The sequence below is a fragment of the Zootoca vivipara genome, chromosome 13 (genome assembly GCF_963506605.1).
Source record: "Zootoca vivipara chromosome 13, rZooViv1.1, whole genome shotgun sequence".
Taxonomy (NCBI): domain Eukaryota; kingdom Metazoa; phylum Chordata; class Lepidosauria; order Squamata; family Lacertidae; genus Zootoca; species Zootoca vivipara.
The window spans coordinates 51,255,396-51,274,470 of NC_083288.1; the positions used below are offsets into that span (position 1 = coordinate 51,255,396).

The 19,075-nt window shown below is 51.8% G+C and overlaps 1 protein-coding gene across 1 annotated transcript; it reads left to right on the forward strand.

Annotated features, from left to right (window-relative positions):
- Window positions 1-827: 827 nt before the first annotated feature.
- Window positions 828-19,055, forward strand: DVL2 (dishevelled segment polarity protein 2). The gene is made up of 15 exons (XM_035136145.2): window positions 828-1,301; window positions 2,070-2,139; window positions 2,544-2,698; window positions 3,723-3,832; window positions 3,973-4,105; window positions 6,946-7,036; window positions 7,301-7,370; window positions 8,906-9,045; window positions 9,204-9,280; window positions 9,369-9,436; window positions 9,739-9,873; window positions 11,623-11,754; window positions 11,942-12,118; window positions 14,494-14,718; window positions 15,971-19,055. Exons 1-15 carry the CDS (start codon window positions 1,072-1,074, stop codon window positions 16,441-16,443), a joined length of 2,286 nt encoding a protein of 761 aa, XP_034992036.2. The 5' UTR covers window positions 828-1,071; the 3' UTR covers window positions 16,444-19,055.
- Window positions 19,056-19,075: the final 20 nt, after the last annotated feature.

A 19,075-nucleotide genomic window follows, 5' to 3' on the forward strand; every position in this document is an offset into this window, starting at 1 on the left:
TGCCAGTTTCCGTTTTAGACAGTCCCGAGTTAACTGCTGCTGCTGCGAAAGGCAGCTTTGTGTGTTCCTAAGTGCCCCTGCTGCCCCTGCGAAGCAGGCCTGGGTGGTCTTATGCATGGCAGGTGAAGGGAATCTTCTCTGGCGGGAGAGGAGAGTCTCTATTTGTTTCTCTGCCATTTAGCAGGCAGCCACCATCCTGTCCATAACAATTGTTCCTTGTGCAAAAGAACTTTCGCAGGATCTGATGTTTGTGTGGGTCTGTGGACTTTCTGCTGTGGCCAAGCTGGAGGTCAGGTCATGGCCTTGGGCTTGGCCTAGGCCTATACTCGCTCCCAGGTCCCTTTTAATACCAACACCGTCTTCTCTCCCTCTCCCGATTCCTTTAAATGCGAGGCCACCCCTCGATCTTCGAAAGGGGAAGCCTCATCATTTTTCGGCCCGGCTCCTGAGCATGTGCAGAGTTTCTGACACCGCCAGAGGCCCCGCCCCCTTCCCAGGGAGCCGTCAGTCTCGTGCTCACGTGACAGGAGGCTGTTCCTGCCGGAGGACAAAGACGGGGAATGTCTTCTTTTTTTCGCTCCCGCCCTCCCCTTCCGGGGCGTCACGGACCTCCGCCTCCCCTCATGCCCCGCGGCGTGCCGCGTCATTGCGTGGGTGAGAGTCCCACCACGTGACCGGGGGCTCAGAACACGGCTCTCGCGCACGTGACCCCTTCCTCCCGCGGTTGGCCCAATGAAGGGCAGGGGCGGGGGGAGAAGGGGCCGCCCCTTGTCACGTGCCGCGGCGACTCCGCCTTCCCCTCCCTCCACGTCTGTTTATGCCTAGTGGGAGGAGGACGACGGCGGGAGGAATGAGACGTGAAACGTGATGACGTAGGGACGCTCCGGGAAACGCTGCCGCTGCGCGAGGGGAGTCTCGCGCCGCGCTCCCCGCCAGCCCTCTTCCCCCCCCGCCCCTCCTCCTCCTCCGAACGTTCTCTCCCCGCCTCCTCCCACGTCGGCCGTTTCCTGCCTGTCTGGCGGCGCGGGAGCTGATTGGTGGGCGGGGCGGGCGGACGGGCGCGCGGTTGCCATGGCGCTGGCGGCGGGCCCCGGGCCTGGCTGTGGCGGCGGCGGGGCGGCGGCGATGCCGGCGGCGGCGGCGGGCGAGACGAAGGTGATCTACCACCTGGACGAGGAGGAGACGCCCTACCTGGTCAAGATCCCCGTCCCGGCCGAGCGCATCACCCTGGGCCACGTCAAGGCGGCCCTCGCCCGGCCAGGAGCCAAGTACTTCTTCAAGAGCATGGACCAGGACTTCGGGTACACGAGAGAAAGGGGAGAAGGCAGGGCCACGCAAGGAGAGAAAGACCTCGAGGGGAAAGGGACCCAGGCGTCCGAGAGAGGGAGAGGCACGCCCATCCCTTCAGCTCCTTGGGACCCAGGCGTCCGGGCACACCTTTGTGGTCCCCCAGGTGCTTGGGAGAAGGCCCTCCCCTCACACCGTAGGTGCAAACGCACCCACGGAATTCCCATAAAAGGGCCAAGCGCCCCCCTCCCCACATGTCTGTGCCAGGGCCAGGCACGGTCGAGGGGCCAACCTGGCACTCCTGCCTCACCCAAGAGCCAAGCAAGGGGCTCTGATGTTCTTGAGGAGGGACTCCTTGCCCTCCTTAAGGGGCCTGGGAGACAGCCTTGCCCCCGGCCACCTGGGAGAGAAAGAACACCCAGGAACCCGCCTTTGGTTGCATCTGGCCAGTGGTCCATCTCGTTTCCACATTTACCTGCAGATGCTGCCAGGGGTTGACCTTCTGCCGTGACAGTTGATGTCCTGCTGCTGAGATGTGGCCCTTCCACAGAAAGGGAACCAGCCCTCTGGGAGGCAGGATCCATCCCATCTCCCCCTACCCTCCCACAGGCACAACCGAGTCCCAGGCACCCAGAGCACACCCTTTCTGCATTCTGGCATGCTCGGAGTGGCTTCCTGCTGCTACATAGTTGGGAGTCCCTGGGGGCCACAAGCATCTTGTCGCTTCTTGCTCCTTGGAAGCCCCCCTTTCCTGATTCCCCTTTCTCTTCCTTCTGCTGAAGGGTTGTGAAGGAGGAGATCTCCGATGACAACGCAAAGCTCCCTTGCTTCAATGGCAGAGTCGTTTCCTGGGTATGAAGTTGGCACATCGTCTCGCTGTGGGCACCCTCCCTAGACCTAACTGTGGGTTGGCTTTAGGCCACAGGTCTGGGGTCTTGCTTTGGCTCTGGGTTCAACAGTGGAGGCCTTATATCCTCAAGCCCTGCACCCGGCTGGCCCGTCACCTTTGCCACAGCCATGCTGGCTGGACCTGGTGGGGTGTTCTAGTCCAAAACATCTGGAGGGGCTTGTGGGAGGACAGCCTAGCAGGAGCCTTTGGCCTCATCCAGCAGGGCCCATTTCCTCTACTTAAATTCCTGTGCATTTGGCTTCTGAGTGTTTATTTAGTGCCCAAACAGGTGGTCAGTCTTTGGGGCGCTTAGGAAGGGGGATGATGACATGCTCCTCATTTTACCTTCTCCTTTTCCCTGCCACAGCTTGTGTCATCTGAGAACCCCCAGCCTGAGCTCCCTCCCCCTCCCCCTCCTCCCATAGAGGTACGACCAGAACCTTCGCCACCGCCACCACCCCTTCCTCCATTGCCCGTGGAGCGGACTAGTGGCATTGGGGATTCCCGACCCCCTTCCTTCCAGTGAGTAAGGGGAGACTGAACATGGGCTTTGGGGTTTCCCGCTGGGTGGGTGTGCAATGTTTCTGAGTTCCATTTGCTGGAAACCACAGGGAGAGTGTTCTTGTGCTCGGGTCCTGCTTGCAGGTCCCCCATAATAAGCATCTGGTTGGCCACTGTGAGAACAGGATGCTGGACTAGATGGGTCATGGGCCTGATCCAGCAAGTTATTCCTATGTTCTTACAGTGTTCTTACAGACTACTGCATGCTGCATAAATGGAAATGCAATTTATTTGATTTATGCTTTGTGTCTTCCCCCAGAGGTGCCCAGAGCATAAATCTGTGGTCCTCTTCAGGAAATTTCACAGAGCCAAGTTCACATTTTCTAATTCAGATTTATTAACAAGGCAACCGACTGTAGGTTGTAGTCAAACAGAAGCATACAAACATAAATTATACTTAATAACTATACATCAGGAGTGGCCAACTCCCAAGGGACTGCAATCTACTCATAGAGTTAAAAACTGGCAGTTGTCTACCCACATTTTTGGGGTTCAGGTCAAAGTTGTTCAGCTTTATTTAGGGAGCGGGAAAGCCCCTTTTTGGGGGTGCAGGGCAAAGATGTTGAGCTTTTCCAGGAGAGCAAAAGTTGCTTCCTTGAGAGGAGCCAGTTATCTACCAGTGATCTACCACAGACGTCCAGTGATCTACCAGTAGATCATGATCTACCTGTTGGACATGCCTACTATACATCAATATAAGATCTTGGCCTGTACAATATATTATTGTTTTATTTATTAAATTTGTATACCATCCTTTATCCAAAGATCACAGGGTGGTTCATAACATTAGGAACGTAACATTTTCCTTAACAACATGAGGGGGGAAATACTTTATCCAATTGGTTATTCTTTTCTGAGCCAAGCTTGAGGGGATGTACTTGAGGGTTTCCTGAACAAGGGACTTGGGGAGGTGCCCATTCTTGAACTCTGGTAGGTACTGTTGTGATACAGTTCAGTGGTGGAGGCCCTTTCCCTGCCTTTGCAGCCCAAACATCTCCAGCAGCCACGAGAACCTGGACCACGAAACTGAGACTGAGTCGGTTGTGTCGCTGAGGCGGGAGCGGCCACGCCGCAGGGAGAGCATGGAGCACGGAGGTCAGTGGCCGCCTGGGAGCACAAACTCCGGAGTCTCTTCTCTGTGGGCTGCAGGGGAGGGTGTGTGTGTGTGTGTGTGAAGTGGCCGTTTTGTGAGTCCACCTTAAGCTTCTCTGCTTGCCTTTAAAATAAATAACTAGGTGGGCACCGGCTAAACGGGCAGTCCCGCATGGAGCGGCACCTGGCTGGGTATGAGAGCTCCTCCACCCTGCTGACCAGCGAACTTGAGACCACCAGCCTCTGTGACTCTGATGATGATGACACCATGAGCAGGTGAGGGGCAGAAATGGGCTGGCATTTTCGGTTGGAAATGCTTCTTCTGGGATCTGTGGAGGGTGGGGTCTCCTCTGAAACAAGTCTTGCTTTTCAGGGGCTCTCGAGACTCTTCCTGTCCCGTAATCTCCCCAAGAGCATTGCAAAGCCAGGAACCCTCACCTCTTGGCCCTAGGCAGTGTGGTGTAGTGGTTAGAGTGTCCGACTAGGATGTGGAAGAGACCAGGGTTCAAATCGCCACTCACCCAGGGAATTCACTGGGTGACCTTGAGCCAGCCATCACCTCTTAGCTTAGCCTACCTCCCAGAGCTGTGCCTGATGCCAAGACGATGAAAGGTGGGATTTGCCTCACGCCAGGCTGGGAAGCGGAGAGATTCGCCCAGGCACAGGGTGTCAAAGAAGGGAAGGGCCCTGCCATCTAGCAGGAGTGAAAACTTGCACTTTACTGGCTGCTAAATACAGCCGTGCTTTGGAAGTCAACTGGAATCCGTTCCAGAAGTTCATTCGAAAACCAAATCGTAGCTTCTGATTGGCTGCAGGAAGCTCCTGCAGCCAATTAGAAGCCACGGAAGTCCTGTCGGACGTTCAGGTTCGAAAAGAACGTTCGCAAACCGAAACACGTCACTTCTGGGTTTGTGGCGTTCGGGAGCCAATACGTCCAAGTTTCAAGGCATTCGGGATCCAAGGTACGTCTGTATGTCACTTGACCAAAGGAAGGAATTTGCCTTGGCTGCGTTAAGAATTGGGTGTGAAATCCCTGGTCCCACCTGTGTATAAGCCTTGGAGGGTTCATGATTCTCAGGTGTGCACCAGGCCTTGCTGCACACCTGGCCCCTTTCTCAATTCTGGGTGATGAGCTCTATTTGGGCTCTCTTGGCCAGCTGACCTCTTTTTGGCTTGTGTGATTTGCAGCAAGCCAGCTAGGGAAGGGTCTCTCTTACTTTTGTGACCAGACCGGCGTAGTGCAGCCTGCTTGCCGCTGTGCCGCACACTTTGGTGCACCCCCTCCCCTCTTTGCTCACCTGCTTCTCTTTCCGGGAACGTTTGGGTCCATGCCAAAAGTTGGGGTAGGCAAACCTCTTGGCAGACGAGAAGCCCTTTTTTGCTGGATGGCTTCCTGGCCTTAAGACCTTACCGTGAGGATGCTGATAGCTAGGAGGTGGAAGGGAGAGACTTTGCCAACAAAACAAGAATGGCAGGTGAAAATGTTTGAATATGCAGAACTGGCAAAAATGACCGGGAGAATTAGGAATCAAACAACCCAAAAGTTCAGTAAAGAATGGGATAATTATAGAGCATGTTTTTAAAAAATTGTTCCCATACGAAACCTTTAACATGCTTTGACTAACTCTCGCAATATAATATGGTAGAAAGAATACAGGCAACATATCTTAAGTTAATTGAGGAATGCAGTTATTGAGGAATGCAGTTATTGAGGAAACGAAGGACCCATGCTGTGAGAGGTGGAAGTCTGACTTAAAGGATGGAAGAACTTTATTTTATTTTGTTGTTGTTGTTTAGTCATTTAGTCGTGTCCGACTCTTCGTGACCCCATGGACCAGAGCACGCCAGGCACTCCTGTCTTCCACTGCCTCCCGCAGTTTGGTCAAACTCATGTTCGTAGCTTCGAGAACACTGTCCAACCATCTTGTCCTCTGTCGTCCCCTTCTCCTAGTGCCCTCAATCTTTCCCAACACCAGGGTCTTTTCCAGGGAGTCTTCTCTTCTCATGAGGTGGCCAAAGTATTGGAGCCTCAGCTTCACGATCTGTCCTTCCAGGGAGCACTCAGGGCTGATTTCCTTAAGAATGGATAGGTTTGATCTTCTTGCAGTCCATGGGACTCTCAAGAGTCTCCTCCAGCACCATAATTCAAAAGCATCAATTCTTCGGCGATCAGCCTTCTTTATGGTCCAGCTCTCACTTCCATACGTCACTACTGGGAAAACCATAGCTTTAACTATACGGACCTTTGTCGGCAAGGTGATGTCTCTGCTTTTTAAGATGCTGTCTAGGTTTGTCATTGCTTTTCTCCCAAGAAGCAGGCGTCTTTTAATTTCGTGACTGCTGTCACCATCTGCAGTGATCAAGGAGCCCAAGAAAGTAAAATCTCTTACTGCCTCCATTTCTTCCCCTTCCATTTGCCAGGAGGTGATGGGACCAGTGGCCATGATCTTGGTTTTTTTGATGTTGAGCTTCAGACCATATTTTGCGCTCTCCTCTTTCACCCTCATTAAAAGGTTCTTTAATTCCTCCTCGCTTTCTGCCATCAAGGTTGTGTCATCTGCATATCTGAGGTTGTTGATATTTCTTCCAGCAATCTTAATTCCGGCTTGGGATTCATCTAGTCCAGCCTTTCGCATGATGAATTCTGCATATAAGTTAAATAAGCAGGGAGACAATATACAACCTTGTCGTACTCCTTTCCCAATTTTGAACCAATCAGTTGTTCTATATCCAGTTCTAACTGTATTTTATTTATATGTAACATTTATTTTTTGGTAACATTTTGCTTTCTGTGTAACATATTTTTGCAAGCTGTTGGATTTTTTTACTTATGTGACGCAATAGTTAAATTTGATAAAATATACCGTATTTTTCCGTGTAAAAGACTAGGTTTTTCCCCTAAAGAATAATGTCAAGAATTAGGGGGGGGCGTCTTCTACACGGGGGCACCCCCACATTTTCTTAAATCTGAGTCTCCCAAAATAGGGGGCATCTGATACATGAGGGCATCTTATAGACAGAAAAATACAGTATATATATTCAAAGACTTTATCACCATTGCACCCCTGGCCTGGCAGTTGGGGTTCAAGGTCTTTCTCCCCCTCTTCCCTGGGCAGGTTCAGCAGCTCCACGGAGCAGAGCAGCGCCTCTCGCCTCCTCAAGCGCCACCGTAGGCGGCGGAAGCAGCGCCCGCCACGTCTGGAGCGGGTAGGTTGGCATGGGGTGGGGAGTCTGCAGTGGCCATGTGGCTTGCTGTTCCACGGGTGATGGAGGAGGCAGGATCTCGTCTTGCATGGAGGGAGAGAGGAATAAGCTTTAAGGGGGGGGGCTGATCCTCACTCTGATCTCCCCCTTTGCTTGAGGGTTTCCAACAGGTGTCTTGTTGGCTGCTATACTAGAGTAGATGGGCCGTTGGCCTGACCCTGCAGCCAGGCTCTTCTGAGGTCCCTCTCCTTACTCCTTTCTTTTCAGACGTCGTCCTTCAGCAGCGTCACTGACTCGACCATGTCTCTCAACATCATCACTGTTACCCTGAACATGGGTAAGGGCAGTGCTTTTTTTCTGGGGGACGCAGGGGGGTGCATACGCCTAAACATTTTGTGAATCTAAGTTGGCCTCATTGGGGGGGCAGTATTTCAATACAGTGGTACCTTGGTTCTCGAACTTAATCCGTTCCGGAAGTCCGTTCCAAAACCAAAGCGTTCCAAAAGCGAGGCGCGCTTTCCCATAGAAAGTAATGCAAAACGGATTAATCCGTTCCCGACTTTTAAAAGCAACCCCTAAAACAGCAATCTGACTTGGATTTTACTATCTAACGAGACCATTGAGCCATAAAATGAAAGCAATCAACAATGTACTGCAGTCACACAATCTATCAATCAGTAGCTGAACTGGGTTCCACAGAGTCACAAAAACCAAAAAAAGAGCCACAAAAAGGCAAAATAAATAGCAAAAACAGACAGACCTCAGCGTAACACTTCAAACAGAAGCATGGCACTCAAATCAGAAGCATAGTACTAGTTACAGGTAGGTAGCTGTGTTGGTCTGACGCAGTCAAAACAAAATAAAAAAATCCTTCCAGTAGCACCTTAGAGACCAACTAAGTTTGTCATGGGTATGAGCTTTCGTGTGCATGCACACTTCTTCAGATAATGAAAGCTCATACCTATGACAAATTTAGTTGGTCTCTAAGGTGCTACTGGAAGGATTTTTTTTATTTTGTTTTAAATCAGAAGCATAACACTCAAAACGGAAGCGTGGCACTCAAAATGGAAGCATAACCTCAAAACGGAGTACATTCGACTTCCAAAAAAAGTTCGCAGACCGGAACACTTGCTTCTGGGTTTGCAGTGTTTGGATTCCAAGTTGTTTGAGAACCGAGGTGCCACTGTATGAGTAGGAAAATGAGAGTACCCCTAAACATTTTTTTAGAAAAAAAGCACTGGGTATGGGAGCGGTCGGTTGGGGTGGGGCGGTTTAGGTGAGAGAGAGAGACTTGAAATGGAAAGGGCTGAGTGGCCAAAATGGGGGGTTGCAGAGGCAATGGAAGGCAGGGCTGTGTGTGTGAGCGAATCCCTATAAGGGAGAGGGTCTGTAGGCTGGCTAGCTGAACAGCAGAATGCCAGAACAGGCACACTGCAAACAGAGTTCTTCCGGTGGGCATAGCATCTCTTCTCTACTTTTATGAGAAAGTAAGGCATGAACCTGCCAGGGGTGGTTAAGGGGTAGATGGGATGGGGGAGCCAAGTTTGTTGGACTCTCAATTCCCAGCCAGCAGGGCCAATGCTCAGGGATGATTGGGGGGGGGGGGTAACCACATGTGGCTTCCTCTCACGTTGACTTGGGTGGTCCACCAACCCTCCTCTCCTGATCTGCCCTCCTCAGTTTCTTCGTTTATTAGAACCATTGGAAGGGACCCCGAGGGCCGTTCAGTCCAACTCCCTGCAGTGCAAGAATCACAGCTAAAAAAATGTCTGACAGGCTGCCATCCAGCCTCTGTTTCTAAATCTCCCACCACCTTCTAGTTAATTGATGAACTGACCTCCTTCATTCTCTCCCCACCTTTTTCCTGAGCAGAAAAGTACAATTTCCTGGGCATCTCCATCGTGGGGCAAAGCAACGAGCGAGGGGACGGGGGCATCTACATTGGCTCCATCATGAAGGGTGGCGCGGTGGCGGCAGACGGCCGGATCGAGCCCGGGGACATGCTGCTGCAGGTGAGCCTGGTGGCTGGGGGGGGGGTGGGGAGAGGACCTTCCTCAAAGCCCTTGGGGAGCTTCCTTCCCATGGGGGGGGCCCTGGAGGTTTCTCACCTGCCTCCCGCGTTCGGATAAGCCGGCCTAGCGGTGCTTGTTTCTTCTCTGCCCCCCCCCAGGTCAACGACATCAATTTTGAGAACATGAGCAACGACGACGCCGTGAGGGTTTTGCGGGAGATTGTCCACAAGCCGGGGTGAGTGGGCTTTCTCCCCCGAGCGCCCTCTTTCTTGAGCTGCCTTGCGGGGGCAGCCTGGAGCTCACGGCTCACCTTTCCTTTGCAGCCCGATTGTGCTGACAGTGGCCAAGTGCTGGGACCCCTCCCCGCAAGGCTATTTCACCCTGCCTAGAAGTAAGTGGTTGACACCCGTGTCCCCCCCCCCAAACCCTCGAGAGGCTTTGCTCTGACTCCGCCGGACCCAAAAGGAGTGAAATGGACTGCCAAGCCAAAGCAGGCCATAGGTTTCCCCGTCCCCCAAACCTAAGATGTTTTGCCAAACAGCCGGGCCTGCACGGGCAGAGTTTGGGCTCCGGATCGGGAAATGTCCTGGTTCTAGGGCCTAGACTCTGGGATGGGGGAGAGCAGGGCAGGGCCGGAGGCTTGGTTCGCTGGGAGTTTCCTAAGGCTTCTTCCCTGTCTTGTGTTGCGTCCAGATGAGCCAATCCAGCCCATCGACCCAGCGGCTTGGGTGTCCCATTCAGCTGCCCTGACTGGGGCCTTTGCTGCCTACCCTGGGAGCAGCTCGATGAGCACAATCACCTCGGGGACCTCCGTCACTGAGACTGAACGTGAGTGACCCATTCCTCGCTCTGCCCTGATCATTACCCCGGGGGGGGGGGGGGGAGGACAGGGGCAGAAGGAGGTGTAAGCCCTCTTCTGAAAATCTCTGTGGCCCCCCCTTTCAAGAAACACCAAGTGTCTGCTGCTGGACCACACTGTTGTAGGTTAAAAAAATAAACCCAGCGGGATGAATGCAATCCCATACCTGGCGTATTTAAAAGCAGTTACAAAGCGCGTAACTTTTTTTTTTTATAAAAAAACACCTTTAAGCAGTATATAATATAGAAGAACAAACAGTATTCTTTGAGTAAAAATTCAGTCTAAATCCAATAAATCAGTGGTACGAAGCATATTTAAAAGGATAGAAAAGCTAATACAGTGGTACCTTAGTTTAAGAACAGCTTAGTTTATGAGCAACTTGGATTAAGAACGCTGCAAACCCAGAAGTAGGTGTTTTGGTTTGTGAACTTTGCCTTGGAAGAAGAACACTTCCTGTTGAGTGTGTTCCATTTGTAGATTGAGTCCCCCGCTGCTATGGGAAAGCACGCCTTGGTTTAAGAACAGACTTCTGGAACGGATTAAGTTCGTAAACCAAGGTACCACTGTAACAGAATCCAGGCATATAAAGCAGTTTAGTCTTATGGGTCTGGGAAAGCAAAAAGGCCAGTCTTTACAAGACGGCAGAAGCAACGGATGGATGCTTTGCTGCTTCGCATATGAGAAGGACTTTCTGGTGGAAATGCCCCTTCTTTGGGTCACCACCTTATGATATTCTGCTGGATGTGATGCAGCGAGCAAAATTTGCCCAGGCAATCCAAGACTTTGCGCCACCATGTCCCAGGTTTTTGGATTAAGAAGGTTATTAGCCCTGAATGTTGGAAGATTCAGGAGAGATAAATGAGTACTTCACGCAGTGCATAGATAAACTATGGAACTCCTTCCAGCAGGAAGGAATGATAGCCACCAACAGACTTGACAAATTCGCGGAGGAAGACAGGACTCTCAGTGGCTGTAGCCAGGATAGCTGTGCTTTGCCTCCAGAGTTGCCACCAATGCTTCTGAACGTCAGTTGCTGGAAAATGCAGGAGGAGAGAGTGTTTTTTTCTTTTTCTTTCACGTTGTTTTTATAGGCAGGATTATCTTAAGTCTCCCATCTCACTTTCTTGTTTCTGGGTCATTCGCACCAATTGTCTCATTTGTCTTGCACATCCACAGAAGATCCCAGGATCTGAGCATTTTCCACACCTTTCCCTCAACGTTCTTTCTCCCCACCCTCCCCCCCAAAATACATTTAATTGGGTGTTGATAATGACAAATAGGTACAGGAAAAAGAAAGAAAAATAAGTTTTTTTAAAAAAAACCTCAGTCGTCACAATTGTCAATAATGAAATGTAAAGTTCAGCTCTGCGATTTTCTGAGTCGGTGGTACAACATTTCAAGAGGAAAGGGGCATTGTGGCCCATGATTACAAAGAGCTCCGTAGTCTGAATCATAACGATTTCAATATTTTTATTTTTAAAAATATATAGAAAAAGTAGACACTCTGATAGACCTGTGGGACTTGAGCTGCTGCGTTTGCCATTTTATTTTTATTTTTATTTTATATGCAAAGAAGACAATCTGGCCCCTGGGCACTTTTAGCTGCTGCAGAAAAATGATGCCTCAGCTCCCCTGGGGAAAAGCTCCCTCGGGATCTCGCATCCCAGGGAGTTTGACGGAGGGCTCTTTTTCCCTTTCCCCTGCCGTCCGACATTCAGGCTTTGACGACTTCAACCTGTCCATCCACACCGACATGGCCTCCGTCACCAAGGCCATGGCTTCCCCAGAGTCGGGCCTGGAGGTCCGCGACCGCATGTGGCTCAAGATCACCATCCCCAACGCTTTCCTAGGTACCGTGCTGAGGAGCGGGGCAGGCGGGAGGGTGGGTGGCCTGCCGCCTGAACAGGAGGAAGCGGGATTCCCCTCCAACAGACCCTGAAGTGAAGGACGCATGCAGCCCTCCCTGGCAGCCTAGCTTGCCCCCACCCCACCCCACCCCCGGCTCTCTCCCTCACCCCTGTCCCCCACCCCTCCCAGGCTCGGATGTGGTGGACTGGCTGTACCACCACGTGGAGGGCTTCCAGGACCGCCGAGAGGCCCGCAAGTACGCTAGCAACCTCCTGAAGGCCGGCTTCATCCGCCACACGGTCAACAAGATCACCTTCTCCGAGCAGTGCTACTACATCTTTGGAGACTTCAGCGGCTGCGAAAACTGTAAGGAGGGGGGGAAAAAAAGGCTTGGCTCAGAACTGCAGCTCTGCTCCAGCCTCCCCCAAGTTCTGTCCGTCTTCCTTCCTTCCGTTCTCTTTCACTTTCTCTGTCTCTCTATCTGTTCTGAATTACAATTCCCATCATCCCCAACCCATGTGGATGTATAACAGTAGAATCATAGAATCATAGAGTTGGAAGAGACCACAAGGGCCATCCAGTCCAACCCCCTGCCAAGCAGGAAACACCATCAAAGCATTCCTGACAGATGGCTGTCAAGCCTCTGCTTAAAGACCTCCAAAGATGGAGACTCCGCCACACTCCTTGGCAGCAAATTCCACTGCTGAACAGCTCTTACTGTCAGGAAGTTCTTCCTAATGTTTAGGTGGAATCTTCTTTCTTGTAGTTTGAATCCATTGCTCCGTGTCCGCTTCTCTGGAGCAGCAGAAAACAACCTTTCTCCCTCCTCCATATGACATCCTTTCATATATTTGAACATGGCTATCATAGAATAGAATAGAATAGAAATAGAAATACTATATTGTCACTGTACCACTTGTTTACAGTGAGATTAAACGAGCCCCCCCCCCAAATCTCTCAGTCCTTGTTACGCTCTGTGTGCTGTCGTACGACCTCCAACCCCGAACGTCAGCTGCAATGTTGCTGTCTTCCACTCAGCAGCCTCACGGCCCGCGGGTAGAAACTGTTCTTTAACCTGTTGGTGCGGCTTATCGTGTTCCTATATCACCTGCCCGAGGGGCAGGAGATTAAAAAGGTGCTGGCCAGGGTGTGAGTCATCCCTGAGAATGTTCCTCGCTCTTCCGAGGCAACCGTCTCCTGCGATGACATCTAGCGGATTCAGGGGACAGCCCACGATATCCTGTGCTGTCTTCACCGCACACTTCTCTGTCCATGGCTGTCAAACCAGCACGCCACACCGTAATGCAGTATGAGAGAACACTTTCGATCGTGGACCGATAGAAGGAGATCATTAGTTGCTGTCCAGCCTCGTTCTTTCGCAAGACCCTAAGGAAACGAAGTCCCTGTTGGGCCTTCCTAACCTCCTGGGCTGTATTGACCTTCCAAGTTACAGTAGGTCTTCACTAAGATGGACTCCCAGGTATTTAAACAGTGCGCCTGTTGGAAGTTGTGGTCAAAAACACCTGGAACCAAACTAAGAGGCACTCCCCACATTCCTAATGGGAGCGCAGCAGTGAAGGTTGCTTGGAGTGCAAGTAAAACCCGGTCCAGACATGCTCAGAGGCGCACTGTTCTTAATTCCTTCAAATAGGTTCTGAGCATTCAACCTGGATGCCCCCCCCCCAGCCCAAGAGAAGAGACGATTAAGGCAAAGGATGGAAACATCTGGAAGCTGCTCACAGCCACGGACTTTTTTGAATTTTCCAAGCGCTCCGTCCCATAGTTTGCCAGACCGTGGAATACAAACGCACACTAAATTGCACTGCTGAATTAGACCGTATGGTCAGTCCAAGCCGGCTCGGCTGAGATGGTCTTGGGTTCCTCCCAGGCAGGCTGTGACATAGGCGAGGCCTGAGGAGGAGAATAACACAGGTTGTTTGAGTTGCTAAATCTCTCCCTCTGCCCTGTTTAATTGTCTCCAGGATTGATCTGTGCCTCATTCCTTTCCATTTCATCCTTTAAAAAAATTATTATTATTATTATTAGTTTTTCATTTACAGCAGTCCAATAATAGCCTCATTATAACAATGCCAAATTATAATGCAAATCCTAATACAAACCATTCAAATACCAAATTACCGGTACATATTTTTGATGCCCCCCCCCCTTTGCGGGCTAGAAATGATGGTTTGATGGTTTACTTTATTTCTGCGTTCCAAAATCTTGCTGATTTCAATTCCTGTCGTAATAGCAATCCCTTCTACAACAGCTGCAATATTCATAACTTCTATTCTTGTTGACACATTAAGTAATTTATAAGACTACAGGTGAAGATCTACTGTATCGATGTTCTTCCCGTGTGTGATATTTATTCTGTCCATGATGTTTCTTCCTGTCCTTTTTCATTCCTTAGCCCCCCACCGTTCTGCTTGATAGCCGAAAGCCGGTTTGAGTGCCTTGCTCTGGGCTTCCTCTTTGCATGGAGGAGAGGGAGCTATCAATGGCCACTAACCATGGTGGTTGTGGTCTTTCTGAATTCCAGTTGCAGGAAACCACAGGAGGAGGGGGAGAGGGCTCTTTCTGGTCAGATCCTGCTTTCGGGTTCCCCTCTGGGGCATCTGCTTGGCCCCTGTGGGAACAGGGTGCTGGACCAGATGGGCCTGATCCAGCAGCCATTGTCTTTACATTTTCTCCACTTGGATGGACTCCTCATTCCCTGTTTCTTCCTCCTCTTTCTCCAGACATGGCCAACCTCTCCCTCAACGACAACGACGGCTCCAGCGGCGCCTCCGACCAGGACACCTTGGCCCCGCTGCCCTTGCCGGGCGCCACCCCCTGGCCTCTGATGCCCACCTTCTCTTACCAGTACCCGGCGCCGCACCCCTACAGCCCCCAGCCCCCACCTTACCATGAGCTCTCTTCCTACAGCTACGGCATGGGGAGTGCCGGCAGCCAGCACAGTGAAGGTAGGGTGGGGGGCAGCCCTGGATCTTGTCTGGCCCTTTTATTGTGTTTACAAATGGCCCTCGCTCAGAGTCATAGGAGAGTTGGAAGGGTCATCTAGGCAAAGCCCCTGCAATGCAGGAATCTTTTGCCCAACATGGGCCTCGAACTCTCGACCCTGAGATTAAGAGTGTCAAACTTTTCCAATTGCTATATTGGGGTATCAGGGCTGCGGGCTGCCCAGTGGGAGCTGTTGGGTCCCCCAGTTGGGACAAGCAGTTCCCAGCCTTGCATGATGTCCAGTCACGAGCAAGGGCCCTTCGGGATTTTCTCAATGAATGAGTGAAGGCCTTGTGTGAGTGTCTGGAGGCGGTTGGAGGATGGATGGCGGCTAACAGATTGAAGTTGAGTCCTGACAAGACAGAAGTACTGTTTTGGGGGGACAGGGCGGGCGGGTGTGGAGGACTCCCTGGTCCTGAATGGGGTAACTGTGCCCCCGAAGGACCAGGTGCGCAGCCTGGGAGTCATTTTGGACTCACAACTGTCCATGGAGGCTCAGGTCAATTCTGTGTCCAGGGCAGCTGTCTACCAGCTCCATCTGGTACACAGGATGAGACCCTCCCTGCCCGCAGACTGTCTCTCCAGAGTGGTGCATGCTCTGGTTATCTCCCGCTTGGACTACTGCCATGCGCTCTACATGGGGCTACCTTTGAAGGTGACCCGGAAACTACAACTAACCCAGAATGCGGCTGGTGACTGGCGAGCGGCTGCTGAGACCACATAACACCAGTCCTGAGAAATCTGCATTGGCTCCCAGGACATTTCTGGGCACAATTCAAAGTGTTGGTGCTGACCTTGAAAGCCCTAAACGGCCTCAAAGGCCCAGTATACCTGAAGGAGCGTCTCCACCCCCATTTTCCAGCCTGGACACTGAGGTCAAGCTCTGAGGGCTTTTTGGCAGTTCCCTCCCTGCAAGAAGTGAGGTTACAGGGAACCAGGTAGAGGGCCTTCTTGGTGGTGGCGCCCGCCCTGTGGAACGCCCTCCCATCAGATGTCAAGGAAATAAACAACTATCTGACTTTTAGAAGACATCTGAAGGCAGCCCTGTTTAGGGACCTTTTGAACTTTTGATATTTTATCGTGTTTTGATTTATGCTTTGTGTCTTCCCCCAGACAAAAAATCATTGTTTTGTGAGGCAGACAGCCGCCAACAACAACTAAGTATTATTATTAGAGAGTGGGTAAACATTGCTTCTCCTCTCTCCTTTTCTGCAGGCAGCCGGAGCAGTGGGTCCAACCGCAGTGACGGCGGTGGCAGTGGGGCTGGCCGAGGGGCCAGCAAGCCCAAGGAGGAGAAGGCGGGGGCTGACTCCAAGTCCGGCAGCGGCAGCGAGTCGGAGTACTCCATCCGCAGCGGCAGCCAGCGCGGTGGGGTGACGGTGGGGCCCGGCGGGGAGGGGGCTTCCCAGCGCAGCCAGCACAGCCTGGGGGGTGGCAGCATCCGTTCCCACCACTCCCTCCACGCGGCCTACGCGGCCCCAGGGGGCATCCCCCTGGCTTACAACCCCATGGTGGTCATGATGGTACCGCCCCCCGCCCCACCCTCAGCAGCTGCGGCCGCCGTCCAGCCCCCCGGGGCCCCTCCGGTGCGCGACCTGGGCTCGGTGCCCCCCGAGCTGACGGCCAGCCGCCAGTCGTTCCACATGGCCATGGGGAACCCCAGCGAGTTCTTTGTCGACGTGATGTGAACTCGCTGGGGCCCCTGAGCCCCACCTTGCGCTCACCGCCGTGGCCTCCGTCCTCAGAGCCTTCCACAACCCTCTGACCTCTGCCGGGGCTTTGTGCCCCCCCCCCCACACACACACGCCACAAGAGAGCCTTTTGGATGGACCCAAACATTTGCTTCTTGCCACCAGTTGGCACAACGCTGACCGGCTGGTCCGCTGACTCGGCCAGAAGCAATGTGGTCCCCATCCACGGCATGGCACTTTTGTGGCTCAGCTTAGGGCTCGCGTGACCCACGCCTGCCTTGCCAGCATTTTTTCCTTCACCAGCAAAACCGTTTGCCTTCATCCCGCGATTAGCTGCTTGTCACACGTGGCCACAGGAGATGGCTTGACAGGTCCTCTCTAGTTTATTGCGCTCAGATGGCTCCGCCTTCCATATTGTGAGCCGTCTTTTTAACCTTTTTTTTTTAGTACCGTGGCTGGCTTGGCCACTTTTTAATCATGTGACTCAGGTCTCTAGAATCATGTGACCTCTGCCTCCTGTTTTGTATCTGCCTTGAACTGGTGTCCTCTGAATTTTGGCCCCCCTCAAGTTCCGTGGTCAAGTGGCCACCTTGGAATGTCACATGACCCAGGGCAATGGCCCAGGACTTCCTGTCACATGACCTGATCTGTTCTATGGTTTTGTGAGCAGGTGAGTCTCGATGCCTCCGCTTCTTAGTGGAAGAGTAGATTCATTTGATCCCCATCCCTGCACCCCACTTGAGGATCCCCAAAAAAACCCGGTGTCAATGAAGTGCTCATTTTGTTTTGTGCTGTTTCGTTTATTTTCTATGAAAGAGGAAACTTTCTTAATTTTTTTTATTCGTGTTTTGGCGTTAAGTTGGTTCATTTTTTATTAAAAAAACCCACCTACCTTTTGTATAAAAGTCTTCCCCCCTCCCGCCCCAGATCTCATTTTTACACTACATCCCCACCCCACCCCAAATGTGAGATCATTCTTTTTGGGTTTCTTTATCGTGTGTTTCTAACACTACAACTCTTTGCATTTTGAAGGGTTTACAACCAAAGTGTCACTGGCAACGCTTGATTCCAGGGTCGCTGCCAGAATTGTGCTCTTTGCCCTGTTTGTAATAGAAAATGTCTTTGTTTCCTTTGCAGCCTGTTGCTGTTTCAGCTGCTAAACTTTTCCATCCCGTGTGGGGGGCGGAGGTAACTTGAGGCAAAATCCCAACATCCTTTGCCCCCCCCTTTCAATCCCAGGGAAAGACCAGGCTATTGATGGGGGGTAGGAGTCCTTTTGGTTCTAGGGCCCAGAGTTCAGATTCCATCTTCAGGCTGCACATCTTGCGATGTAGGTGGGCAGGAGAGCAAACCTGCAAATTGTCGTAGTATGCCCTAAAACCAGGTTTTATGGGGGCCCGGGCAGATTGTGCCCGCTTTGCTCCTTCCCTCTCAAGCTGGGGAGAAAGAAACCACAATTCCTGCCTTAGTATTATGTCCGACCCCAGGGATTGTAGTCTCTCTAGCATTGCCATATCTTAAGAGCAAAAAAGAGGACACCCCGAGCTGGAGAAATAGGTGTGCGGGTACGAGCGTGCGGAGCCTCCCGAGCCCTTGCCTCCCCAAAAACCTGGACATTTCCTTTTAAATGTAAAAATCCGCCCGGATGGGCATGTTGCCCCCCCCCCAAAAAAGAGGACATAACTGGCTTTTCCCGGACATATGTCAACCCTACTCTAGGGCCAAATAAGAAAGGAATCTTCATTTTTTTAATCCCAGGAGCGAATTGGGCTCATGCAAAGTAAAGGCCTGGTTTTGTAGCTTTTGGAACACGCGAGTGAATCGGGGTGGAATATTTTGGGGTGCGTGCAACACCTTCAGGGCCTTTCTAACCAGGGATGCCCCAGGATAAGAGCTGAGAGCTGAGATTCCTCGATACTTCCATCCTCCCGGTTTCAGAAGCCAGGCCAAGGGACTCTTGCAGAAGGAAACCTTTTCCTCACCTGGATGGGAAGGTGTTTCGGCCGGCTGTGCTGCGCCTCTCACCGTTTCCACACCCAAGTGCAGAGCATGGATGTTGAAATTTGCCTCTTGTCACCTCCTGAGCGGTGCTAGGTAGTATGTTGGTCTCGCTTCCTGTTCTCTCTCTCTTTTTAACTCTCCTGTCGCTGCTCCGTCCGGAGTTGTAGCAATTCTATCCCCTGAATCCTGCAGTCTCTCATCCGGGGAAGAAGGTAAAAAGTGGGAGGGAGGAGGAGAGGGATTCAAACCCGCCCCCCGCCTCCCTCCCCAAACAGGGTACGAACTTCCTCTTCAATGGTGCTACTTCCTTGCAGCCTGCACGTTCCTGCGAGTCTTTTGTCTCTAGGTTGCAGCAGGAGACACCCCCCTAGGGATTGGGCCCCCCCTCTCGAGTATTTAGCCCTCCCCTCTCTCTAGGGGCCTGGGTGTGTGTGTGCGTGCGTGTGATCGGTAGCAGATAACTATTTTGTAATAACATATTTATTTTTTAGCTCTTTTGTGTACAAAAAAAACACCATTCAGTAATAATTAAAAAAAAACACCTAATAAAACCAAAGTGTGTCAAGTCGTGCGTTTTGTTTACGTGATGCTCGGAGAGGTGTTTTTTTTTGGTGTGTGTGTGTAAACT

Excerpts from the sequence above, each read along its gene's own strand:
- DVL2 (XM_035136145.2), top strand. The coding sequence starts at position 1,072 with ATGGCGCTGGCGGCGGGCCCCGGGCCTGGCTGTGGCGGCGGCGGGGCG. Across the intron at positions 1,302-2,069 it reads AGCATGGACCAGGACTTCGG|GGTTGTGAAGGAGGAGATCT; the intron begins GTACACGAGAGA and ends CTTCTGCTGAAG. Across the intron at positions 12,119-14,493 it reads CTTCAGCGGCTGCGAAAACT|ACATGGCCAACCTCTCCCTC; the intron begins GTAAGGAGGGGG and ends CTCTTTCTCCAG.